This window comes from Corella eumyota, chromosome 1 (assembly GCF_963082875.1).
Source record: "Corella eumyota chromosome 1, kaCorEumy4.1, whole genome shotgun sequence".
Classification (NCBI taxonomy): Eukaryota; Metazoa; Chordata; class Ascidiacea; order Phlebobranchia; family Corellidae; genus Corella; species Corella eumyota.
The window spans coordinates 15,075,356-15,101,336 of NC_137490.1; the positions used below are offsets into that span (position 1 = coordinate 15,075,356).

Genomic DNA, 25,981 nt, shown 5'->3' on the forward strand with positions numbered 1-25,981 from the left:
TATAACTGACCAAAATTTGAAAGCTTAATAACGATCTCTAAATTTTAATAAACAAACACCTATTAATTACTAATTAATAATATTTAATTTATTAAAATAGGAGGATTGAAACACGATATGATAATAAACAACATACTAAAATTTTAAAAATTTATGTACACAAAAACAAAAGTTATTCGATTTCAAAATTCGGATTAGTAAGAATAAAAATAATAATAAAATATAATAATAACAAAACAATTAAAACAAAAATTTTACACATTTTTTACTTATATTTTAACATTTTACTTAAATTTTCAACTAATATTTTTTACTTTAATGGACAGCGAAAAGAACGATTTTTGACGGCGACCAGAACGCTATTAAATTATTCAAGCGTTAAACTCACACTGATTCGTTATTTTATAAAAAAACTAAAATAATGATTAAACGATATTTAGCTAGAGTTAAATCTTCATTTTAAATAGCAACATACAAAATAATAATACCAGCAACATATTAAAATTTCAGAAAATTTAATCTTTTAATTTTAATAATAAAATATATTAATTAGTAATTAGTGATAATTAAAAGTTGTAAATAGGAGGTTTGCGATTCGTTGGGATAATAACAAACATACTAAAAATTTAGAACTTTTAGTTTTAAAGAACAAAAGTTATTCGATTTCAAAATTCGGATTAGTAAGAATAAAAATAAAAATAATAATAAATATACGGACAATAACAATATGTTTCGAAATCTAAGATTTCGAACCATAATAATAAATATAATGACAATAACAATATGTTTCGAAATCGAAGATTTCGAACCATAATAATAAATATAATGACAATAACAATATGTTTCGAAATCGAAGATTTCGAACCATAATGACAATAACAATATGTTTCGAAATCTAAGATTTCGAACCATAATAATTTGTTCAACTAATACTGAATCACTCCTAAAGAAATAAAAGTGTAGTGTTGTTGTACAAAACTATGTTGAGGTTATACTAAAATTAATAGAACAAAAAGCGTTTTAAAAGGACAATTATTCTACAAATTATAAAAGTACCCGAGCCTCCATTTCATCAACTTTGTACAAGTAATCATAAAACACATCTGAGAACACGTCACAAGTTAATTGAAATGGCCAATCCAAATAAGCATTAAGTTTAATTGGCGATAGGGTAGAACAGTTGCTGAAGTCTGGCAGAAAAAAATAATTAAGCATATCGATTTACTTTTTACATATTTCATTCTACCTTTTGCAAAATATTGCTTAAGGTTAGTTACATGGTTTATTAATTATTAATATTACAATTAGTTTACACTTACCGATATCGTCAGTTTTTTGCGATGTAACTCGTGATATTGACAGAGAAACAAGTACAAAAACTGCGATAAAGTTGTTCATATTTTGCGATTCTATTGCAAACAATTCCTGCATTTACTGCTTGGAACAAATTAAGTCCTATTTATATAAGGCTGAAAATGCACTTTGCTTGTTAACCATTTATTAGTATTTCTTATAAAGTACTAAAACAAAATTAAAAAAAACATTTTGCGTGCAAACTCAAGCTAAGAAATAAAAGAAACAAATTAAATATTCTTAACATTATATTATTACATTAAGGCGGGTAAATAATTGATTTCCAATGCCTTATTATATATTTAGGATACCAATTTCGGTTAATTTCAAAGGAAGTCCAATGGAAACGCGACATTTGTGACCTGTAATGGCGCTCTATGCTTGTAACCCGTAAACGGGTCGTAGTAAATTACACGCAACATTATGGGATCGTTTAACGTATAATGACATGGCGACCCCATGGGAAAAATGAACATTTTCTGCATTTTTTCTGCCTTTTAACGTCACTTAAGTATAAAATGCTCGACCTAGACTCTAAGCCAGAAAGGTTGTTACGTAATTTATATAACTAAACTTTCTCTTGTCAATTTTTCTTGAAATTGTTGTAAGACAAAGAATGCCACGATCAATCAATTTTTTAACAATTCAAAAATTTGTTTGAAAAATAAACTATAAATACCTTCAGTATAGGCCAAATAGGTCTACAATAAAATACTCTTAAATTATTTGCAATCGGAAATACAAAAGCAATACAGTCCATTTTTTACCCTAAAATTTTTTTTCTGATATTTGCATGCAAATTTAAGTTAAAACATTTGTTAGATTGTTTAAATATTTGTAATTTACATAATTAACTAAATTTACATTACTTTAAAATCGTTATGCAGACACAATTGATACACAACTAAAGACTTATGGATCTTTGCTATATTTAGATTTTCTTGGTATAAATTATTCACACAGTATAATGATCGAGCTATTCGAGCTAACATAATTTGGACTGACCGATTTTTTTGGTTGGTTTTAAAATTTAATAAAACCCTTGCAGTTTTCAACATATTCTGCGTTTCATGGACAAACGTAGGGTAACTTGTGATACCAAAACCACAGCCTAGTTCTTGATCTGTTTATAAAAATTTTCAATAGTATCATTCATACTGGCCGATGTTAATTGATTTTTGGTACGGAGGAATTTTATACCATTTTCAGTGCCTTAGTGAGAACGCTACACGTAGAAACAATGAAAATGGTAAAATTGTAAAGGCATTCTATGTAAAAAATCTAATAAAAGGAAAAATGTCGGCCAACATTTCAAGAAGTTTAAAACTAGTAGTGCTTTTAATTGATTTTAAAAATTAAAAATACAATTTTCTAGTAAAATTTATTGTTGACAAATTAAAATTTTGTTTTCGCTTGGTGACGCATTGGTGTTAAATGGGGAATCACCTAATGTTTACAAGAATTTCTTCAGATCTGATTCCGGTTTGATTGAACGTCTAGGTGACAAGCTTCCATCGGTTTCTGGTGTTAGTTGTCCAAAGGCATTAAAATGGCTTTAATACAGGTATGGTAACAATTAAAAATATTTTTATACCCATTTTTAAGATGTTTTTGTGAAGTTAAATTTGTTATGACATTTGTTACTTAATTAATTTTTTGTGTCCAAGAAACAGAAGAAACCACTTTACTAGTCTGCTAGTGTAATTTAGCATTTAAGTTGGTTGGTTTTATTATTACTTTTATATTTTAGTGGAGGCGTTTCAACTTTTTCAACAAGCAAGTAGTGGAACCGAATGTGGGTGGAAGAACATGGAATAATATTATGGATGTTTTTCTAACCAGCTCAACTTGCGGAAGAGGATTTTTAGTTTTTGGGGATATCCTTTATTTAATTAAACTTAAGCAAAGCATTTAAAATATTGTTTTAAGTTCAATGTAAGTTTGGTAGTGTTAAAACAAATAATGTCTTATTCTGGTTAGTGCTTTTTTTACTATTACTTATATTTAGATTTTTTTAAATTTAAATAATTTCTAAGTTTTTTTTGGTTATATTAAATTTGTTTAAAATAAACTGAATAGTTAGTTTTTTTTTTTTTTTGAATTGGCATGAACAAACACCGATTGTGTAATATCTTTTCTTAACTAAAATCATCATACATGGTCAAGGGTTTATTCATATGGCGAACCACAATTACCAGGTATCCACCTTTAAAGCCTTCACAGTAACTGTCACTCATCTTTTTCAGTTAAAAGAACACAATCTTCTCGCTGCCATCGGGGTAAGTATTAAATTTTTTAGTTTGAAACGTAAGTGAGGATATTTAAGTAAATTATGACTTTAAAAAGTTAAACTTGTATTACTAAAAATTCGGACAAAATTTAGAATATTTTTTTTTATTATTGCACTTTTTAGTTATAATCATGTACTTTAGATATATGATGTGTTTTTGAATTCTAATAGTTTATTGCAACTTGGGACTACATGTACATCTTTTATATTTGCATAAAGCCTTTACTCACTTAAATTTAAAATTATTTTTGCAGATTGACGAACAAGGAATTAACCCAGTAATTAAAGTCTTCAACTTGGACAAAAAAGATAAAATTGGAAACTTTTTTTGCTGTCGAGTGCAGCCAACTATTCCGGCAAACAATGTTCCTAGTGATGTAAGAATGTTTTTTAGGCAACAAGCAATTGATTAGTTAATGGGTAAACAAGTGAATAAAATTTGGTTAATTTGTTAATTAAGATGGGAATATATTTTCTAGGTAACTTCATTCTGTGTTCATGAAAACCTGAGTTTAATGGTAGTTGGCTTTTCAGAAGGAAGTATAGCTCTTTACAAGGGTGACATAGCAAAAGAACGGTAAGTACAAATTTTCTCTATTGTATTTAATATTAATTTTGATTATTTTTGTTGTTTTAGACCTGCCAACAAAATCATTTATCTTACAACTGACAGCAAGGACCCAGTAACTGGACTTTCGTTTTATGGAACAGGGAGAAATAGCTGTTTGTTTGCTTCAACAGAAACAAGAGTTTTATCATTTAACCTTCAAGATAAAAATCCTAAAATGGTAATTTTTGTAGAGTTTATCTAAAAATTAATGAATGTTAAAATTTTTGCTAATTTATTTATCTTGTATTTTACTTTTTTAAATTTTTTAGAATATTTTGGACAATAATCATGGTTGTACAGAACAATGCAGTATGTTGTCTGATGTATCATTTGATCATCAGTTTGTTGTCACTGGAACAAATGCTGTTTATTTATACCAATCAGATTCACGAGGACCTTGTTTTGTGTTTGAGGGTATGTTTTATTTGAGTATTGTAAAAATAATTAAATATTTTATCGATAACTTTTTTACAACAGTCAAATGAGAAAACTTTACAATATTTTTTATAAAAATTTTAATGCAAATTTTTATTTTTTTGGCATCCTGAACAAATATCAAGCATTTTTAATACAAAATTTGGTTAATTTAAATTTAAGGTGAAAAACTGATGGCAAAATGGTATAATGGTTACTTGATTCTGGTGTACAAGGACAAAAATAAAGTGTCTATACCATCAACTAGGTAAGATTTGGGTTAAGTTAAAAAAAAATTTTAGAATTTAAAAATTTTATATTTCTAGGTTGTAGTTTTATATTAATGTGAATTTGATTTTACTATTGCAAAGTACATTCGATTTGTTATCAAAATTTTTCTTTTTAGCTCAGTTCAAATTCCAGATTCTAATTTGGTTGCTATATATGACATGAAACAAAAACTGCTTGGTAAGAAAACATAGAAATATCGCTTTTCCTTTTCAATTTGTTTTTTGATAAACAATTTTCTATTTATACTTAATGTACCACTTATTTATTGAATATTTACAATTTTTTTATTTTGTGAAGCATTTTCTGCACCACTCAGTGGAGTGAAAGAAGTATTATATGAATGGGGATCTATATTTGTTCTCACTGCTGGGAACAGACTAGTTTGTTTTCAAGAAATTGACATTCATCAAAAACTAGAGGTTTAATTACATAGATTTAATTTAAATTTAAACTAAAGCGTTAAATTTGTTATTAACAACTTTTCTAAAATCTCTTAAACTTTTTGTGTTTAGAGTAACATTTTAAAACAGCAATAGTTTTACTACAATTTACAATACCAACTTCAAAAATATCTTTTATAGATGTTGTTTAAAAAGAATTTATATTCTTTGGCTGTCAACTTGGCAAAAAGTCAAAACTTGGGTGAGGAAGGCATGGTTGGAATATATCGGCAATATGGGGATCATCTTTACAGCAGAGCTGACTTCGATTCATCTATTGAGCAGTACAAAAAAACTATTGGTCACTTCGAGCCATCTTATATTATAAGAAAGGTATGTTTGTTTACCATATATAACTATGAATTACATAGTATAAAAATACTACTTTATTAGTGAAAAGATCCAGCAATAATTAATTTTTAACTAGCAGTGTATGTCCTGTAAAAAAACAAATTACTTATATAATTTTTTTTTTTTCTTTTTTAAAGTTTTTGGATGCTCAAAGGATTAACAATCTAACAACTTATCTGCAAGACCTTCATGAAAAGAAACGGGCCAATGAAGATCATACTACTTTGCTTCTTAACTGCTTTACCAAGTTGAAGGATGAAAAAAATTTGAACAAATTTATAATGGTATTGTTGGATTTTGTATAAATCTTTTTTGTAGTTTTTTTGGTATGTTTTCAAATGTTCAATAAACAAGATTATTGTTTAGGGTATGCTGTGATCTGTTCAAATTTCTGAATTTTCTGGAGAATTCATCAAAATAAGCTAGTTTAAATTTTTTTTATGTATCTACAGATGCCAAATAGTGTGTTGATGTTTGATGTTGAAACGGCGATTAGAGTTTGTAGGCAAGCTGGCTATTTTCAACATGCACTTGAACTTGCACACAAGCATGAAAAACATCAATGGTACGTAAGCCCCTAATAAATTTCTTTTTTCTGTTAATGGTCTTGCTGTTTGGATGTTATTAATGCTATGGAATACTTAATACTTAACAATACTGTAATTTTTGTTATTTTTTATACATTAATTCATATTTGTTATATATTAATATATGCACTTCACCAACTTTTATTTTAAATATAAGGTATATCAAGATTCAACTAGAGGATACTCATGAGTATGAGAAAGCTTTGTCTTATATTTCAAATCTGGATCATGGCCAGGTAAAAACAATGAAACTTGGTTATATTTTTTTTAAATCGATATATGAGTGAAATTCTGGCAAATGTTATTTATGTTTTTTTTATTGATAGGCGGAAAATACTTTAAAGCAATATGGCAAAATTCTTGTAAATAACGTTCCAGAAAAGACAACAGCATTGTTGGAGAAACTTTGTACTGGTAAGTTATTTTCTCCAATATTGCTTTCATGTGTTTTCTAAATTAAGAACCTTTATATACTATAATTTTTGGTGAAATTTGTTATATATTTGCAATAAAATTGTGTTTTTTATTTATTGAGGCAATTTTTTTAGACTTTAGTTTGCCTACTGAAATAGACAACGGAGATTTTACCGAAATTGGTTCTGTTTATAAATCAAATGGGGAAGAATTTATTCACATTTTTGTAAACAGTCCAGACATGCTTGTTCAATTTTTGGAACACTTGACCAATGTAAAAACACATGTTAAATTTAAATTTTTATTTTAGAAATTGATAGTTAACAAATGTTAGGATATACATAATAAAATTTTCAAAATTTTAATATTTGATAATTTCAAGGTTGGTAAAGTAGCATCGGAAGGTGTTTACAACACTTTGCTGGAACTTTATTTAATCAAGTTCAACCAATCTAAACATCTTAAGGTAAAAACAACATATTTTTTCTAAAAGCAATATAAATTTTAAAATCATATACTTGTCCATGCTTGTATACATACATAGACAACTTAAAAATGTTTAATATTTTTTATTTAGGAATTAGAGAAAAAAATATTAAAGCTTCTTAGAGAGTTATCTAAAAGGAAATACAACACTGATCAGGCATTAATTTTGTGTCAAATGCAAAACTTTTGCCCTGGTATTCTTCAGCTCTACGAAGAAAATGGATTGTAAGAAAAAAATAATTTTGAATTTTAATTGAGATAATTAGTTAAAATACCTTAATTTGTAAATTAACTTATAGATATGAGCAAATTCTGCATTTTCATATGGAGAATCAATCCTATTCGCTTATACTTGAGACTTGTCAGGTTCATGGAACAAAAGATGTGACTTTATGGCAACAAGCACTTACTTACTTTGCTCAACACGAGGACTGCCAGGAATACATCACAAAAGTTTTAAATCATATCCTTTGTTAACTTTAGTTACTTTTTTAAATTTTTTATCTTGTCAATATGAATAAAAAATTTTATTTCTTACATAATTTTTTTTTAAATCTGCATTTTTCTTAACATTTGATTACATATTGATGAGAACAATCTTCTGCCACCACTTTTGGTTATTCAACTTCTTGCAAGAAATAAGTCGGCTACTTTGGCTGTTGTAAAGGTACAACTATATTTCTATAATTTAAAACACCATGCTTATTTACATTGTACCTGATTTTTTTCTAGGATTACATTTTGCGTCGAATAAGGCAGGAAAGAGAAGAAATAAGAAGATATGAAGCTTCAATCACTGAATATAGAGAACAAACAAAAAAAATGAAAGACCGCATTGAACAGCTAAGAACTAGGTAGTGGTAATCTATTACTTTTAACAATATTTTAAAATTCTAAAATTATCTGCCTCCTTATTTTTGCATTACTAGTGCAACGATCTTTCAAGAAACAAAATGCGGTTATTGCAATCATGAGTTAGAGCTTCCAACTGTTCATTTTCTTTGCCAGCATGCTTACCATCAAAAGTAAGTCAAAACCATAGTTGAAATACTAAATTAATTTAACCGGCAGCGTGGTGTAGTGGTAAGAACACTTTCTACACCACACATGAGGTCGTGGGTTCAATCCCCACTGCTCTCATGCTGTAGCGCCCTTGAGTAAGGCGCTATAAACGGTATGAACTCCTGCTGAGCTAGCACTTAATCAGCAGCCTAATTACTGGGCAATTATAATCTATAATATCCCAAACTGCCACTGGCAACTCGAGACTGGGTCGGAGTAACTGATGTTATTCTATGTTTAAGTCACGCATTTGACTTTCCCACATCGAGAATAAAAATATATACAAAAAAAAAACATTTAATTTTTTTTTTATTAATTAAAATTTTTGTACCAGTTGTTTAGAGAACTATACCGAAAATGAAGCTGAATGTCCAATATGCTTTCGTAAAAACCAGAAAATTTTAAACAACATCAAAGAGCAAGAACAAGTAAGTTTGATTTATATACATTACAAAATCATGTTAGTCAATATTTTTATAACATCATTGAAGTATTCCTTAAAAATTATTTTTTCTATGTAGGCGCTTGCAAATAGTATCTCACTGCATGATCAGTTTAAATCGCAGTTGAAGGCATCTAAAGATGGTTTTGATGTGGTGGCTGATTTCTTTTCAAAAGGTGTCTTTAACAAGGTAAAATAAATAAAGAATTGGTGACAGGGCTTGCTTTAGTTTTTTGTTTTTGTGTGGTAAAATTAGAGCTATTTTGTATTACCATTCATCTTAACCTTTTTACAAATTTCTGTTTTAACCAGTAACTCTAAAATTACCATTTTTGGCAAGTTAATTTTTTAATTTTAGGCATAAGTTAAAACATATCTAACCCTAAGACTTACCTAAATTGTGACCCTGTTTTTTGTCACAGTTGACTTTGGTGAAAGAAGACGAACGTGGAACAAGTAATGCAGGGTTGACCAAACATGGAATCGATCCGAGTTTACAGAAGGAATTGCTCATGATGCAACAATCTAACACCAGATGACACCTGAGGGGCTTAATGAAATTATTGTCCATTTGCTGGAAACGAGATTTTTTTGTGCAATTGGATTAATTTATATTATTTATGTTAATATCATATATAATGTGTTTAATTTTTTGTATTGGTTTTAAATGAATGGTAAAATTTCTGAAAGCAATTTAGATGATTATGTTTTTTTTGTGAATTTTTATTAATCTTATTTAAATATAATCATATTTTACCGGTAACATTGGTTCTGTTAAAACACCATTAATTTAAAAATTTTACAATTGTAAAAAAATCCTTTAAATATTATTGATTTTTGTGATTAATAGTTAAATTTATATTTTGTTTAATATATTTTCATGTATATCAAAAATCAATCTAATGTATTCCTTAATATTGGGTAAGTTAATATTTTTTAACTTGCAATCATTAAATTTTGTTTAAAACATTTTTGTAATGATTCAACAAAAAACTTTAGATTCTATTCGGGATGTAATTTTTTAAGCTTTAATATTTAATACTACTTTATAAGGGACCAAAAAATCACAATGTATTCTTTTGGTTAGTTCTTTTTACATCGTTTGTTTTTATAATTTCCACTTACAAGTACACTCTGCAGCGGTCTTCAGTCATTAATTACCCATCATAACAAATAACAAGTGTAACAATTGGATCCATTATGATGTTATAAGTATAGTCTATCAAGTTCTCAAACAATAATAACTCAATTTGCCGTGCGTCCAGTTCACGGTAATCTAGTCACAATTAAGTCGTTTTAGTTCGCACTGTTGCGTTGTTGGATGCCCTTAGGCGTAATATCCGTTAGCACAGGTTCAAGTTTAGTTTGTAAACAGATTTGAGCAGTTGAAATTTAGTTAAAGTTTTGTATTGTTATTTTTTTCGAAATCATAGTTTAAACAAGTTGTCACAACACACAGTAGTGTTGCCATGTACTAGTTTTTGTAGTAATCTTGCGTTTTATCACAAAGATTTTGTTAGTTGTATAAGTTGCCATCAATCTAATAAAACAGACCTAGTTAATTTTAGTGTAAAAATCCGTCTCGTAGCCCATGTCTTTTTGTAGGTTTAACATTTGTAAGGCTACTATACTAACACACTAGAAGTGTATAACTTTTTAATTTGCCCTGTTAGGTTTAAGCATAATTAAGTTTTGTTTAGTAAAGTTTAAAAACATAAATTTTTACAAATGTAATGCATGGAGTATAAATTTAACCTATTGCGTTTTTTTTTAAACGGCCATATTGTTGTAGTAAGTTAAAAGCAGTTTTTGATAAATTAAACAACAGTTCCGGAATATGGTCGTTGACAAGACAGCGATGGGAAATAAAGCACAACATGCATAATTCTAGTTCTAGCTATGTTACTATTGCCCTTATTTAAATAAGTTTAGATTTTCTTGTTCAATTTTTATAAAAATTACAGGCCAAAAAAGTTTTACAATTTTAAATAAATATGAAATCCTGTACAAAACTGTTCATTGCCTTGATCTTAACTCTAAGCTGTTTTCAAATCAGTTTTTCGGGTAAGTAACTACCAAAACTCTTGTATGAAGTATATTAATATAAGATAACACATGTGACATACCTTATCATTTTAATCTAGCTGATAACCAATTTCAAAAACAAAATACAACAACCAAGGGTGGTATTAATAGCCAGGTGTTAACCAACGTTAAAAATCAAGATAAAACCTCAACTTCTGTCGTTGGTTCTACTACCTCCACAACTACCACAACAATAGCAGAAGTTACAACAACGACGTTAGTAGAGTCTAAGACAAACCCACCTACAACATCTAAACGACATGACTTAAAACCACTAAGTAAAAAAGTACCTAACCCTGGTAAGTTTTTTTATTAGTTATATTTCCCTAGGATAGATATTTGTCTAAGACTGGTGGACGCATTGTACGGTTTGTAACTATCTTTTAAGCCAGGTATTTAGTAATATTTTGACTAGTAAGTCATTACCCGTTTACATATTCGTATTGTAATGTGCATTACAGAAGCTGGGGTGTACATTGTAGTCATCTTTTTGGTGATCGTTGGAATAATCATCATCAGCTTCCTCATTTTCGTTATTGTCAGAGAAAAGCGAAGACGTACCTACCGAGACCCGACACGTGACAATCTCAGGGGAACACCCCACTCAACCGATTTCGACAATCCGATTCAATTTCCGACTTCGCCATATCATAGTGCTGTTATATAAACTGATAAATAAACTGTTTTTAACTTTTATGCATTAACTGTTGTGAATTTGATGGGCGAGTTTGAACTAAATATAACATTCACTTCATGTTTTATGTCCAAATTTGGCATGATCTCATTTTTAGTTCTCTTCTTCGTCTGACCAATGATCGTATGCGATCTTTAGTTTGACCTAACTTACCATTAAACAAAAAGTGTACATGTGTAATGTGTTTCGAGTTTTTGTTAACGTTTTATTTTTTGATTTAGTTTATTTATTGTATATTCTTTTGTAATTAAATTCTTTTACGGTTAACTTATGTCGATTTTTGAGGCAAAACCCGAAAAACCGTAGGTATCTTACCCCGCTTTATTTGCCTCACTACATTTTTAGTTGTATTTTTGGCCATTCTATTTTGTAAAATCACTACATTTTGTCTAGGCCTAAAATAAAATGTTTAAAAAAAAAAAATTTTAAGTCTACCTATTTTCTTTGCATCTGGCTGTTAGGGTAAACATGCATTTAATAGAGATCAAAGCAATTTACATCTAAGTTTTTTTAATGAATGTTTTAATACTGAACTGCGATTAATATAATATTATAAATCTATTTTTTTTAAATATTTATTTGATCGTGAGGATAAACGCAATAAAAAAACATTGCCGACCTTCAACCTCTTCGTATCATAGCAACAACCTGGAAAACTTTTTTATCATACTAGTAAATTTATTGTTATCTGCAAAAATATTATTTAACAGCATAAAAAATACAATAAAAAGCTAAAAAAGTTCCTTTTTGGACCATTTTATCTGTTAAATATTAATTATATTGGATGTGTAAACAGCTTGGGTATAAGTACTGTGTAGAAGTCTATAACAATTTGTGAGCGCCTGCCTTATTTAAACTCAACCTTCATACTTACTTAGTGGACTTACAATATTTTTTAAACTTTAAATAAAGGTTTCACATAAATAATAAAATACAGAAATACTTAAGCAAATGTCAGAAGGTGAAGATCCAAAATTGGAAAATGCTGAACAAGCAAAATTGACAGGTATTTTTTCTTATATTCGATTACAAATTTTTAATTTTTTATAGCTTATTTAAATATTTATTTTAAAATTTAGTCCCAGAAGATGTCGGTCAAGAAAGTACTGATGCTCCCCCAAGCACTGAAGCAACCACAGCAAGAACTGTGGATATTGTGACAGGTTTTTATTCTAATATATGAAAGTTTTTAAATCATAAAACTGCTGTTAAAAAATGTTACTGTAAAGCCTTTTCTTGAAAACTATATTTTTGCAATGTGTCAAACATTGTCTAAGGCTACATTTGATAATTTCAAATATTAATTAATGATTGACATTTATAAAAAAAGATTCTGTAAATAAAGAAAAAGAGCCAGTGGATGAAATAAAAGAAGAAGCTTCTGCTCCCGAAAAAGAAAAAACAGTTGAACTTGGTAGTAAAGTTGTTTTAATTGTTATTTGATTTAAAAAACAGTTTTGATATCTTGTAAAATATTTTTGTTTTGTTTTTAGTTTCTTCAAATGAACAATTCATAGATGAAGATAAAAATGCTATTGTTTCGGGTAAATAGAATAATATATCTTATTTACATGTGAAGTGAAAAAATTGTTTTTAGTTGCACATAAAAATCAAATCATCCATTAAAGTTAAATTTTTATTTTTTTAGTGAAATTTCAAATCCATCCAAACAAGGAAGTTATAACAATTGCTTCACCTATTACCCAAACTATTGAACAAATAACTGCACAACTATCACTTGACCTTAAAACATCGCCAGCTATTTTAAAACTATCATTTCAAGGTAAAAAATATATGTAGATATTATAAAAAGTTTAAATTAAATGCAAAGAATTTGACAGATTTGTGGGAAATCTGATAACTTTATACCTAATTAAAGTATATAGATTACATATTGTTCATAGTCATTTATATATGTCTTAATTGTTAACATTTTTTTGAAGGTTCACCCTTACCACCAAGCACCACAATAAAGGATCTTGGTGCTGTACCAAATGGCACCATACAACTCGATGTCACATCATCTGACCCAAAAAATGTCCCAATTGAGTTCAAAAAGGCTAGAGGGGGAGTGGAATCTTCTGATGTCATTACTGTTCGTTTGATGAAAGGTGAAAAAAATTTTTTGACGTGCTACATGTTAAAGCCATCATCTTAATTTTAAATTATTTTAAGTTTACAAATTAATATCAACTTTTTTAGAAAATAATGAGTATGAAGATGTGGTAGTTGAGATTGAAAGGGCTGCCCACACAAAATCTTTTATTGGTGGATTCAGGAACAAAGTCACGGGTGTGGAATACCATAATGCCTCTTCTCAAACCATGGCCAAAAAACTTGTTCCAAGTGGTATCGAAAAGTATAACAGAGATTGCCAGGTAACGTAACATAGTTGGATAAATATTCTAATATTATCTTACATAGCAAGGCGTAATAATTTAAAACAACATGGGTAATGTATTTAAACAATTTTGTGCGTTCATATTTTGACATTAAAAATTTAAAAATATTTTTATTAATTTTAATGAAAATGAGGGAATATACAAAACTAGTTTTAATTAAAATTTTTTTTTTTTTTTATAGACTGTGTTTGAGAAGAACCAAGTTAGCCAAACCACTAACACAACCTCTACCCAAATGACAAAGACAGGTTGTTACATTTCCACCCAACAAGATAAGTTGATTGATCCCAAAGAGTATACAACTTTCGAGATATATTTTGATCGAAGACTACAGGCTGTAAGTAAACAGTTATAATATTTTTTTTTATTCTAACTCACCTTTTTTAGGCTCTAGACACACTACTGGTTTTATAATCTTGATAACGAAATTGATGAAATTTGTAGGTTATTGTTCTTCAATCCTACTTTCGACGATGGCAAGCTCGCAACATGGTCAATGAACTCAAACAGGATCGTGATCGGCGCTTGGAATGGGAGAGAATGGAAGAAATTAGAAAGAGAAGAGAAAAGGAAGAGAGAATCAAGAAGGAATTTGAAAGAAGGATGAACCCAAAAACAAAAGAAGATTTCGACTTGCTTTATGCAGCCCTTGAAAGTAATTTAGCTTAACTAATTAAAGCTATTTAATTAAACCTATTAATCAATCAACATTTTGGTTCGGCTTTATGGGCTATTGAATTGGGTAAAATTAAATAACTTTGAATTGGGTAAAATAAAAGAAGGTATTTGAATTAGCCATACATACCAGACCTCCACCCATAATTTATTAAAGTTTTTATAATTAGAATGGAGATTAGAAGAGCTTGGGCATATTGATGGTGAATTAGAAGGACCAGAAAGAAAGGCTGCTCTGTGTGCCTTACTTGAACAAGAAACTCAACTTATTGCTTCGATTGGAAGGCATGAGATTGAGGCTTCCAAAGTTAACAAGGAAAAGGGAGTCAAAACTTTACTCGATAAGGTATTTTAAAAATTTTGCTATGTAAACCTTTGCTGAAAAAGATATAGAAACTGTTTGATGCAAGTTCAATATGCAATCTACTTTTGAACTTATTTAGATAGTTTGTATATTTTCAGTAGTTCATATAGTATATATAAAAGTATTTTTAATACCAATTGCTGTATTAAGGCTGCTGCACCTAAGAGATGGAAAGCCTATGATGGTCGCTATACTGAGATGGACACGCAGTATACTATAAGAGCCAAGGAAATGAGAGATATCTTTAACAGCATTAACATGAAATATCTCACACAAGATGAAAGGCTTGATGTCCTCCTTACACTGAAGCACACTGTTAAGGTGTTTTATATTTAATTTTGTATAGTTATATTTAAGTTACCTTATAATGAACCATTAAAAAATGATTATCGTTTCTAAATTTTAGTACGATAAAAAAGGATTTCTTATAAGTTGTAAAAAAAAAACTTTAATGTTGTTTAATATTTTCAGGAGCATGATTGTAAGTTAACAAGGGAGATCACAGAGCTGATTGACAGGGAAGCAGATCTTTTAATGAGGGGAGTAGCCGAAGCAAACCTGGAAGGATTAAGAAAACGAATTTCAACCTTGTTTTTACAATACTGCAAAAATCCACTCTTTAACCCTGAGATTGCTAGATTACTTAAAGTAACTATTGCTGTTTTGAATTTTAATTAGATTTATATTCTTCTTTTATAAATTTTTTCAGGTTCTTAAAAATTAACAGCTTTATTTTAAATTTAGGTACCACAAGACCCAAGTACTTTGCGGAAAGACATTTACTTTTGTCCAAGTGCCAACCAATATCTTCCTTCTACTGAATTTAAGATTATGGCTAACTCAAGAACTGTTGGAAAATGCAGAAAGTAAGATGACATACAAATTTTTTTACTTATTTAAGTGCACAAAAACTTGATTTTTATTGTCTATTTTAGGGTACAAGAGCTGGATAATGCAGCCAGAACTCGACAAGATTTCTCCCACTACAGAGTTATGTTGAGAACATTAAGAAGGGCAGAGGAGTCTTATGAAGATAATAGCAAGATTGCTTATCTTATTCAGGCAAGTTGAATGGGATTTATTGAATAATAATTAATGAAAACAATATCGCCTAATGAACACAAATTACTGATTCCCAATTTTTTTAGTATTTGCAAGTAATTTAAATACATTTAAGTATAACGTTGGTGTTAATTTACAGGAAAAGGATTTGCAGTATTTAATAGAGAACATTTGGTCCGCACAAAGTATACTGAGTGCATGGGATGATCTCTATGATCTGGCATTAGTTAGGTGGGACAAGGACGAAGAATGGTCACCATGGAATTGTATTTTGCTTACTAAAGATGAGGCAATTGCTCACTCAAGGCTGGATCACTTAAATGAAGTTAGTAACATACTAATTAATTAGATTTTAACCCTATTTAAGGATATAAAACTAATTTAAGGTATTTTTTTCCAATTTTTATACAAAATTATTAAAAAGCAACCAACTAAGTTACTTTACTAAAATTTTTAGGCATACGGGCAAGTTTTTGTTCATAAAGTTATGAACAAGCACACCTTGGCTCGCATTTACTTTAGTAGACTTCCTGGCATGTCAGAACAATTAAGAAAAAAATCAACCGGCTCACAACGATTACCTGGTCCTGGCGAGATTCGTGGAAAAAACATGTTGAATTCGTATTAAGCTTTTTTTAGTTGTGTTTTCCTAAATGTTTGTGCACTTTTTGTTATAATGTAAGCATTGTGATGCTTAAAATTAAAATATAATTTGAGTGACGTAATGTTGGATTTTTTGTTAACGTTTTTAAATACATTGTATTAAAATATTGGGCATTTTATTATAATTTATTTAAGATAGGCGCGTTATAAGGCAACGTTTTTTATTTCTGTAATAAGTATCTAATTAATATTACAACAATAATATAAGGTGGTTAAAACGAGGAAATAGGATTTAGTTTAAGCAAATTAACATATTTTAATGTGTTCTATAAATATTAAGGCACTTTGAACAGCTTTGTTATAAATATTATATAACAAAAAGAAAAATATCGAATAAATTTATCACGGTAGGGTAAACAGCTTGAAATAAGTTTTAGTCATTTTATAACTATGACCTCACAGATGTTGAGTGTTGCTTTACCTTGGCAACAAGCAGATATAGGTATGCAGGATAAGAAATTATGTGCGTATTTATTAATATAATACTACAAAAATACTACTTACATAAAGCCAAAATAGTGTATACAATATATACCAATACTTTTTGGATATTGGTAGTTATCTTGTGCTAACTGGCTGACTGGGAGTCAGGGAGTAGAAAATTAATTTTATTTGTTAGATTTTCGTGACAATTAAACGTTTTAATTATTATAAAATTGTCAATTTAGAAGTTTAAAGCAATGATGAATAAAATGATATGACGTTTAATATACTGTAATACTGATAACTATCAAAAAAGGACAAAAGAGTTATATATATAAAATATATTTTTTGAGAATAAGAATTTCAAAATGAAGAAATCAAATCAAAATGTGGGAACTTATTCATCAGACAATGATGACTCATATTCAACTTACTCAGAAGATTTTGATAACGATTCTAGATCAAGTTCACGAAACTACAGCAAAGGAAATAGGTAAAATTATTAAACCTAATATTTTTGTATTACTTCCACTATAATAAAATACTTACACTATAACACTTATTAGTTACTATTTGTAAATTTAAAAACCGGTTAGTTGTTTATAAAAACAAAAATTTATGAAAACCAAGATTTACTTTCTGCCTAATGTCTATATTGTATTGGCCTATACAATTAAATTAATAAATTAATATTTTTACACATCTGTTGCAGGCGGTATAACAAAACAAGAACTCAAGAAAAAAGTGATTTAAGTGAAAAAAGTTTTACCACAACTTCTAAATACTGTAAGCCTGATTTTATACTGACTTAACTTCTGTTACCATATTCACAACTACTGTTGTTATGACCTTAAAAATTCAAATAATATTTTATTTTATCTATTATTTAGCTGTATCAAGTGACAATAGAGCAAGAAAACCTAAAAAATCTTCAGGATTTGCAAAACACGGTTGGAGGCCAAGTAGTTTACATAAAGGATCGAAAAAAGCTTTTGTTGTTCGGGTATGTAAAACTTCAAGTTTTTTTATGTATTTTTTTTGTAGACTCATCTATAGACTTTAAATTAAAAATATGATTTTCTAAACTTACAAATAAGGTTTATTGGCCTTAAAAGGATTAGTTTCAATTGAAAATAATTTCTACTACGGTTAAGTGGGATTTTTGACTTATCTATTTAAAAATGTTATTTTATTTGAAGGTTATTACACAAAAAAATATTAAATTTATTTGTATTTAGATATGTAGACCTACTGTAACATTATCCATTTAAATAAGAAAAAAAGTTACCTTTATATAATTATATTTGAAGTGTTTTGTTTTAATGAATAGGATTCAGTTCAAGCAAGAATGTTGTCTGCCCGACAACATCGAATAAATACGTTAAACAATGAACTTGGCGAAGCCCATATTAAAATTGATGAACTGAAAAAAGAAAATCGACTCCTAAAAACATTGCAGCATCGGCAGGTAAGTTATTTAAACATTTATTTAAGTGGCAAGATGTACTTTTTTACTAAATTTATTCAGTTTTAAATTTATATATATACTAAAACCAAATACTATTTTTTAATTGTGTATTTGGTTGTTTATTTTTTGGGGTTTGTAGGACAGAGCCTTAAGAAAGTTTGAGGACACAGAAAATGATCTACCTCGTTTGATATCTCAGCATTCTGAAGAACAAAGAATATTAAAAGCAAGATTGAGAAAAAACCAAGAAAATGAACGTGTTTTGGGTAAACCAACATTTAAAAATAAATGTTACAATTTAATCTACTATGTTAAAGTAGCCTACAATATTTAATCAATGTTTACATAAATTATTTTACTTATGTTGGAAAATGTTTTTATAAGTACAGTCAATATCATGGCTTAGAACTAAAAAACATGTTTGTAATTATACGTTGAACTTTTACATCATCGCAACTGTAACGTTATAACTTTCAAATAAACTAAATTTAAAACACTAAATAGTTATTAATAAATTAAAGAAAACAAGATAAAAGATGGTAATGAGGAAATGTTAAAGATGGCCAGCACGATGAAAAGGTTAAAAAAAATAGTTTACGATAAAAACCTCGGAGAACGATCAGAGTTGTCACAACAACTTGCTATTGCTGAAGATAAACTTTATGATTTGGAAAGACAAAACAAGGTACCTGCTTTTAAAATCTTTAAAACTTGTCTGTCAAGGTTTGACTTTTTTGACAATGACTTACTTAATTATTCTAATTTAAAATTGTTATTTATTAGGCCATTTGCTTTTAAAATCTAATAAGTAATGTTAAATAAAGGATTAAAATTTAATAGAAATTGGTCAAAACTTAAATAAAAACTTTTGTATCTGAAATTCTCACAAGTAAATCTTTCCACAAAAAGATAAAACCTGTTGACATAAAGTCAATACAAAATCAAAAGTTGTTTTTATAAAGTTAACTTTAAATAATCTTAGTATCGTTTATCAAAAGCCTTTCAAGTTCTTGAGAGATTTATTGTTCAATTAATAACTCTGTTGGTTTTCATGGTATTTGTGAGAAAAAACAGCCTTAAATAAATTAAGTCACTCAGCACTTCTAAGTGTGGGGGTTGTTGTGATCAAACAGTGTAGTTCTATTTATTTTTGTGTTGCACTTGGGTGGTGAAGTAAACAAACTCTCCTTTGATTAATAACTAATTATTAACTTTTGTTAATTTTTTTTAGCTTGATCAATTTTGTTGTGTTTTTATTTTGTTTGTATAGTTTTGGGTGTACAGTTTTTTTTTAAACAAAGCTATTGTTGTGTAGTGAAGCATAAAAATAGTAATTTCAGTTTGGCAGTAAATTATTACTTCTTAAAAATTGTGTGTTTTGATTTTTTTGCTATCTTTGCTTGTTAACCTTATGTTAATGTTAACTTTAAAATCCATATAAATATATTAAGATTATGTAAAATAGAACTTCAAAATTTATTGCTAGCCAAGTACGTATAACACATTTCAAATACAAATACCAGGTTATAAAATACAAAATAATTTTTATTATTTTTTTCCTTTTTATAAAAACATCACAACCTTTTTTGTACAAAAATTCACAGCAAGATTAACAAAGGTAGGAAAGTAATGTTTGTTGTCATGGTAACAAACCTTTCATTGGCTACCTCCTTGACCCTTGAAAGAAAGTACTTGAGAGTTTGTACTACTTGTTTACTATCCCCTCTCTTTCTATGTTGACAGATTCTTAACCACGATTTCCATCGGGTTGAGTTTAATATTATATTAAAAATTACTCTCATGTTTTAAATTATTGATATCTTCAAAACTTTTTAAATAAAAGGAATGAAAAATGAGCTTTAAACATTGGCATTGTGAGCTAACAGTACTGATTTAAATTATCTTTTGTGTTGTTCTTTATTGCATTTTATCATATGTTATGATGCATTTTTTATTTTTTAAGGACTTAGAGAAAAAGTTGGACTTGACGAAAAGCAGTTATTCTCGACAGTTAAATTCAGAACGATCAAAACACAAATCAACAAAAGAAAGACTAGAAATTTTGCACGAAGAGTTTCTTACTATTCAAGCTAAGCTTAAAGTACAACCTTTGTCTATTTAGTCAATTGTGATTTTCTACCGCCTACCTTATATTTAAAAAATAAATCAAACTTGCACGCATTTAATACAGGTATATACATCCATCCAAGTACTTCAATAAAAATTATATTTTTTAGGAAAAAGAAAGAGCTCTCGACGTCAACAACATTTATGCATTGAGAAGCAAACAGTCTCCGGAAAAGTCTTTTATTTCGAACAAAGTTGCAATCCCAAGCCCACGTCGCATAACCGACAAACCGCCAATTCCTACAAACAATGAATTTAATCCAAGTAAAATCCAAGAGGTAAATCGAATTGGACAGCCTCCTTTAATTCCAGAACAACAGCAACTTGCATTAGAAAACCACCCCCAAACACCACCTCGAAGTGAAACCATTCCAAATCGTCAAGCAACTGATGTGACTGATTTTAGAAAAATGATAAAGTCCCCAATTGTTGCTTCATTAGCTGACAGTGGAAGGGAGGATTCTCCACTTCTTGATCTAAATGGGGATATAAAAGCAAATGAAATTGCAACAAGATTAAACGGGTTAAGGGTTCAAGAAAATACCCCCCCGAAAGAAGGTATGAAAGTATTTTGTATTGTTTAAAAGTCAAATAAATTTTTAATTTATGATTAGTACACCATCAAATTCTTTTTAATGAATCAAATTTTTTACAATTTTACTGCTTTTAAATTTTTAGAAACCAGAAAAACCAAACCAGTGTTTTTGACAGCAAACTTTGATTCTCCGATGATTACACCAGGCTCCACTTTTATTGCAGATCAAAATGAACGATCACCAATCACAGTAACAAAAAATTTAATTTATGCATCTTATTTTATATAAAATGTTTTTTTTAAGTTCTAAAAAAAATTTTTTATGCAGGTACCAACTTCACCTCCAAAGGAAAAACAAAAAGGTAAAAAAATCTAAATAGTGTTAAGTTAATTTAAACTTATATGCAACATAAATATTTAAAAAGTTAAAGTAAAATAAAACACTATTCTATGCCTTGCATTTTGTGTTAAAAAAGAAATTCAATATTCACACTTTATTAATATTTTATAACATTTGGCAAGTCTACATTTTTTAAACCTATAACATTTGCATAATTTACTACACAACACTTTACAGATGTTAAGGTTAAGCATAGCTTTAAACATGTTACAAAAAAAGTTTAGTTTACTAAGCTGATATAGCTAATAAAACAAGATTAGTTTCGAGGTTAAACTTTAATGGCTATTTTGCAAAAGCATTATTTAAAAGAAAATATTTAACAATTCATGTAAAGAGAAAAATGTTATTTTATCTAATAATCTTTTTGTCAATATAGAAGTTGTTAAACCCCCAGATCGAACTAAAGAAATAGAAGTGGAACAAGCAAGAAAAAAGGTTTGTTTTATTATTATGAACCATAAACATTCATTAAAACTCAAAGAAAAGATGAAACATATCTATTTCTGAAACCTGATACTTGTACTACACAATATTTTACATTCAATAAAACAGTTAAATTTTTTTTAATTGGTTTGGCAAAGTGAGCGTATAAATATGGCATTGTTAAAGACTTATCAACCAGTTTTATTTTCTAAAAATTACTTGATGCAATTATGTTTAAGTGTTATATTGTCCTTTGCAACTTGCTGTTCTTTTCGCAATTACATTGTTTTTAAAATATTGTTGCTTTTTTTTCTTAAAGATGGAGGAAAGTCGCAGGAAGAAAGCAGACCTTTTGGCAAAGATGAGGAACTTGGAAGAGGATGGAAGCTCAATTCTTCCAAACAACAATCCAAAAGACGACATTAAACAACTTCTAAATGGAACAAAACCTAACAAGCAAGTAAGAATATCTTCTGATAGTTTGTCTGTTATTTTTAAAATGACTAAACAAATTTTTTAAACATTTTCTGCTTTGTTTTTTCTCTGTTGGTTGATTTTATTTCAGGTTAGTACAAGTTCAGAAAACTTAAAAAAGTCAAATATTCCGGCTCCAAATAAAAATAACAAAAGCAAAAAGCAGAATATAGGTAAACGTACAGAAGTGGAAATTGTAACAGTATATCGAATACCACAGTTAGAATTAAATCAGCAGAAAAGTAGTTCTTTAGATTCCCCTGGCAGAAGCAAAAGACAGTACAGGTTTCCCAGAGAGGTAGACCTATTATGTAAAGTTGTTTATTTTTAAGCAGTTTAAATTGCCAGTATTTGTTCTCTTTGCAATTTTAGAAACCAATACTAATTGTTTTATTAAATATTCAGAAAAGTACAATAAAAATTAGGCAAATCTTAATTTTTTTAATTTTGCAATATTAAAAAATAAAGTACAGTTGTAATGTGTCCAAGAAGAATATAATTAAATAGAGTCAATAGTAATATGCCCAATTCTGAATACCGTGTGTTAAAAATAACCAATAATTTCAAATTTAAAACATAAGGTTGAAAATCTTCATCTTGGCATACCATCCACTGGTGATTTGACCAAGGAAAAAAGTGATCCCGAAATAAGTTTTGGTGGTTATGCTCCTTCCGTTGCAGTTCCACCAAAAAGAAAAGGTAAATTAACTAAGGTTTATTATTAATTGTTTTTTTTTGTGCTTTAACTTGACTCTTTTGTTTGTGTTTTTTTCAAAAACATTTAAATATTTTTTTGTATTTGGCCTTATTGTCATCATTTAACTTATTATTAAGCCCGGACAACAATAACTCCCAAAAAACAAACGGATAATGAATCTGATGACGAACCATTATTTGACCTGGACAGTGGTAAAAATAAAAAGAGTGATTTATTAGCTCAACTATTTGGAGAACAAGCAGCAAAACCTGAACAAAATAAAAAAGAAAAAGTAAGTTTTAACAAAATTTAATAGTTGCACTTAACTGTTGGTGTTGAAATTGTAAAGTTTAATAATATTATTTTTTTTATGATCTTAAAGTCATTTGAAAAGAATCGGCAACCCACCAAAATGCCGAGGGCAAAACCAGTTCATTCTGGTTATCCTTGGGAAAGAAATGTAATTCCCGCTTCACAGGGTAATAACACAAGTAAAGAAATTATAGCTAACCACCAAACTTGAAATACAATTTTTAGTTAATTGCTTAATTTTTTTTCTTTTTGAAAATCCAAACATTATTTCCAATCTGACCTAATTTAAAATATTTTTGTATTATTGACTTTTTAGCTTATAGTTTTCACTGCCATTTTCAATTTTTAGAAAATGGTGACTCAAAACCTAGAACAACAACAAACATGGTAGTTTCACCAGTTATAAAGTCTGTACCTTCATTTCATGATGAAGATATAGAAGAATTAGCTTTATAACTTTTGACAAAATAAAAATTTTAAACAAAATTTTTGTTTTTTTGAGGTGTTAACTGGCAAAATGGTACTTTCTGTATGCTAAATGGTATTGGAGACTATTATGTGCAGTAAAAACATGTTGTACGCGCTTTTGCAATTTGTTTGATAATCGGTACCCATTTTTTTATAAAAAAAATATATTTTTTATACGTCCTACAGTAGCCTAAAGCTTAGTAAGCGATTTGCTTATTTAAAAACATTTACATGTAAATTAAATGTTTTTTGTGATTGGTCGATAATGAAATGTAAACTTACATTTATTTATATATGTATATTTGATAATTAATCCCATTTCTATTTTTGATAACTGTGATTTATAGTTTGTACATTTTTATATTTTGTTCTAAATATATGTTAAATGATAAACATTGCTAAGTTTAATGCAACATAAAGCAGAAAATGACTTTAAAAATCAAATATAGTGACATAGAAAACAGAAAACTTGATGAAAAACAGTACGGATAGCTAATCGATCGGATTTTATCAGACACTTGAGTGTATTTGGTTTGTAGAATTTCAGCAGAGAGTTTAAATATCTAAGGAATAAAAATACCTTTTTTTAAAATAAGGTACTTTTTAAATAGTTTTCGGAGATATTAACTTTAAATGGGTACATTTTTTTTGCTTACGTTGCTTGAATAATCTCCGACTAAGTGGTCACATTTCGATAACATCATGATGTCCGAAAACAATCCTGTAAGACTATCTTCAGTGTACCGAGATTTTGGTTTAAACGCCAATAACGAACTATTTACGTTTGTGATGAAATTGAAATCATTATACCTGACAAAAATATATTTTGGCAATGAAAAAATAAATAGCCTACCTAAGATTTAAAAAAAAAAAAAACAAACGGATAATGAATCTGATGACGAACCATTATTTGACCTGGACAGTGGTAAAAATAAAAAGAGTGATTTATTAGCTCAACTATTTGGAGAACAAGCAGCAAAACCTGAACAAAATAAAAAAGAAAAAGTAAGTTTTAACAAAATTTAATAGTTGCACTTAACTGTTGGTGTTGAAATTGTAAAGTTTAATAATATTATTTTTTTTATGATCTTAAAGTCATTTGAAAAGAATCGGCAACCCACCAAAATGCCGAGGGCAAAACCAGTTCATTCTGGTTATCCTTGGGAAAGAAATGTAATTCCCGCTTCACAGGGTAATAACACAAGTAAAGAAATTATAGCTAACCACCAAACTTGAAATACAATTTTTAGTTAATTGCTTAATTTTTTTTCTTTTTGAAAATCCAAACATTATTTCCAATCTGACCTAATTTAAAATATTTTTGTATTATTGACTTTTTAGCTTATAGTTTTCACTGCCATTTTCAATTTTTAGAAAATGGTGACTCAAAACCTAGAACAACAACAAACATGGTAGTTTCACCAGTTATAAAGTCTGTACCTTCATTTCATGATGAAGATATAGAAGAATTAGCTTTATAACTTTTGACAAAATAAAAATTTTAAACAAAATTTTTGTTTTTTTGAGGTGTTAACTGGCAAAATGGTACTTTCTGTATGCTAAATGGTATTGGAGACTATTATGTGCAGTAAAAACATGTTGTACGCGCTTTTGCAATTTGTTTGATAATCGGTACCCATTTTTTTATAAAAAAAATATATTTTTTATACGTCCTACAGTAGCCTAAAGCTTAGTAAGCGATTTGCTTATTTAAAAACATTTACATGTAAATTAAATGTTTTTTGTGATTGGTCGATAATGAAATGTAAACTTACATTTATTTATATATGTATATTTGATAATTAATCCCATTTCTATTTTTGATAACTGTGATTTATAGTTTGTACATTTTTATATTTTGTTCTAAATATATGTTAAATGATAAACATTGCTAAGTTTAATGCAACATAAAGCAGAAAATGACTTTAAAAATCAAATATAGTGACATAGAAAACAGAAAACTTGATGA

General features: G+C 28.4%; 4 protein-coding genes and 1 long non-coding RNA gene across 11 annotated transcripts; all 5 read left to right on the plus strand.

Moving 5' to 3' along the window:
- The first annotated feature begins 2,777 nt into the window (after window positions 1-2,777).
- On the plus strand, window positions 2,778-9,655 carry LOC145757751 (vacuolar protein sorting-associated protein 11 homolog). Its single transcript, XM_082572467.1, has 25 exons — window positions 2,778-2,917; window positions 3,104-3,230; window positions 3,511-3,632; window positions 3,898-4,020; window positions 4,123-4,220; window positions 4,281-4,431; window positions 4,523-4,667; window positions 4,851-4,935; window positions 5,074-5,135; window positions 5,256-5,377; window positions 5,540-5,731; window positions 5,887-6,033; window positions 6,202-6,314; window positions 6,494-6,572; window positions 6,663-6,750; window positions 6,885-7,024; window positions 7,133-7,216; window positions 7,328-7,461; window positions 7,536-7,698; window positions 7,817-7,903; window positions 7,969-8,090; window positions 8,166-8,261; window positions 8,633-8,726; window positions 8,820-8,930; window positions 9,163-9,655. The coding sequence occupies exons 1-25, from the start codon at window positions 2,903-2,905 to the stop codon at window positions 9,277-9,279; spliced, it is 2,817 nt and encodes a 938-aa protein (XP_082428593.1). The 5' UTR covers window positions 2,778-2,902; the 3' UTR covers window positions 9,280-9,655.
- A 1,016-nt stretch (window positions 9,656-10,671) lies between these two features.
- Window positions 10,672-11,918, plus strand: LOC145763486 (uncharacterized). Its single transcript, XM_082574942.1, has 3 exons — window positions 10,672-10,804; window positions 10,885-11,124; window positions 11,287-11,918. The coding sequence occupies exons 1-3, from the start codon at window positions 10,735-10,737 to the stop codon at window positions 11,490-11,492; spliced, it is 516 nt and encodes a 171-aa protein (XP_082431068.1). The 5' UTR covers window positions 10,672-10,734; the 3' UTR covers window positions 11,493-11,918.
- Window positions 11,919-12,302: 384 nt separating this feature from the next.
- On the plus strand, window positions 12,303-16,786 carry LOC145749266 (IQ motif and ubiquitin-like domain-containing protein). Of its 2 annotated transcripts, none has more exons than XM_082565023.1 (16): window positions 12,303-12,525; window positions 12,599-12,682; window positions 12,865-12,933; window positions 13,013-13,063; window positions 13,168-13,302; window positions 13,463-13,630; window positions 13,722-13,897; window positions 14,103-14,258; window positions 14,366-14,576; window positions 14,767-14,942; window positions 15,111-15,281; window positions 15,432-15,608; window positions 15,705-15,826; window positions 15,896-16,022; window positions 16,162-16,347; window positions 16,480-16,786. In XM_082565023.1, the coding sequence occupies exons 1-16, from the start codon at window positions 12,471-12,473 to the stop codon at window positions 16,648-16,650; spliced, it is 2,235 nt and encodes a 744-aa protein (XP_082421149.1). In that variant the 5' UTR covers window positions 12,303-12,470; the 3' UTR covers window positions 16,651-16,786. The 2 variants fall into 2 exon arrangements, with proteins under 2 accessions (XP_082421149.1, XP_082421148.1); XM_082565022.1 differs by having other exon boundaries at window positions 12,304-12,525; window positions 12,850-12,933.
- A 572-nt stretch (window positions 16,787-17,358) lies between these two features.
- Window positions 17,359-24,918, plus strand: LOC145762583 (lebercilin-like). 3 transcript variants are annotated; one of them, XM_082574661.1, is made up of 16 exons: window positions 17,359-17,601; window positions 17,821-17,894; window positions 17,999-18,111; window positions 18,439-18,576; window positions 18,716-18,842; window positions 19,098-19,261; window positions 20,540-20,677; window positions 20,814-21,261; window positions 21,382-21,488; window positions 21,567-21,600; window positions 22,015-22,073; window positions 22,381-22,521; window positions 23,117-23,234; window positions 23,370-23,524; window positions 23,615-23,723; window positions 23,894-24,918. In XM_082574661.1, the coding sequence occupies exons 1-16, from the start codon at window positions 17,477-17,479 to the stop codon at window positions 23,998-24,000; spliced, it is 2,157 nt and encodes a 718-aa protein (XP_082430787.1). In that variant the 5' UTR covers window positions 17,359-17,476; the 3' UTR covers window positions 24,001-24,918. The 3 variants fall into 3 exon arrangements, with proteins under 3 accessions (XP_082430787.1, XP_082430788.1, XP_082430789.1); XM_082574662.1 differs by having other exon boundaries at window positions 23,615-23,711; XM_082574663.1 differs by lacking the exon at window positions 23,615-23,723.
- On the plus strand, window positions 24,888-25,891 carry LOC145762668 (uncharacterized). Of its 4 annotated transcripts, none has more exons than XR_014287980.1 (3): window positions 24,888-25,017; window positions 25,108-25,216; window positions 25,387-25,891. It is a non-coding gene; the product is annotated as an uncharacterized LOC145762668 (long non-coding RNA). The 4 variants fall into 4 exon arrangements; XR_014287981.1 differs by having other exon boundaries at window positions 25,108-25,204; XR_014287978.1 differs by lacking the exon at window positions 24,888-25,017 and having other exon boundaries at window positions 25,028-25,216.
- Window positions 25,892-25,981: the final 90 nt, after the last annotated feature.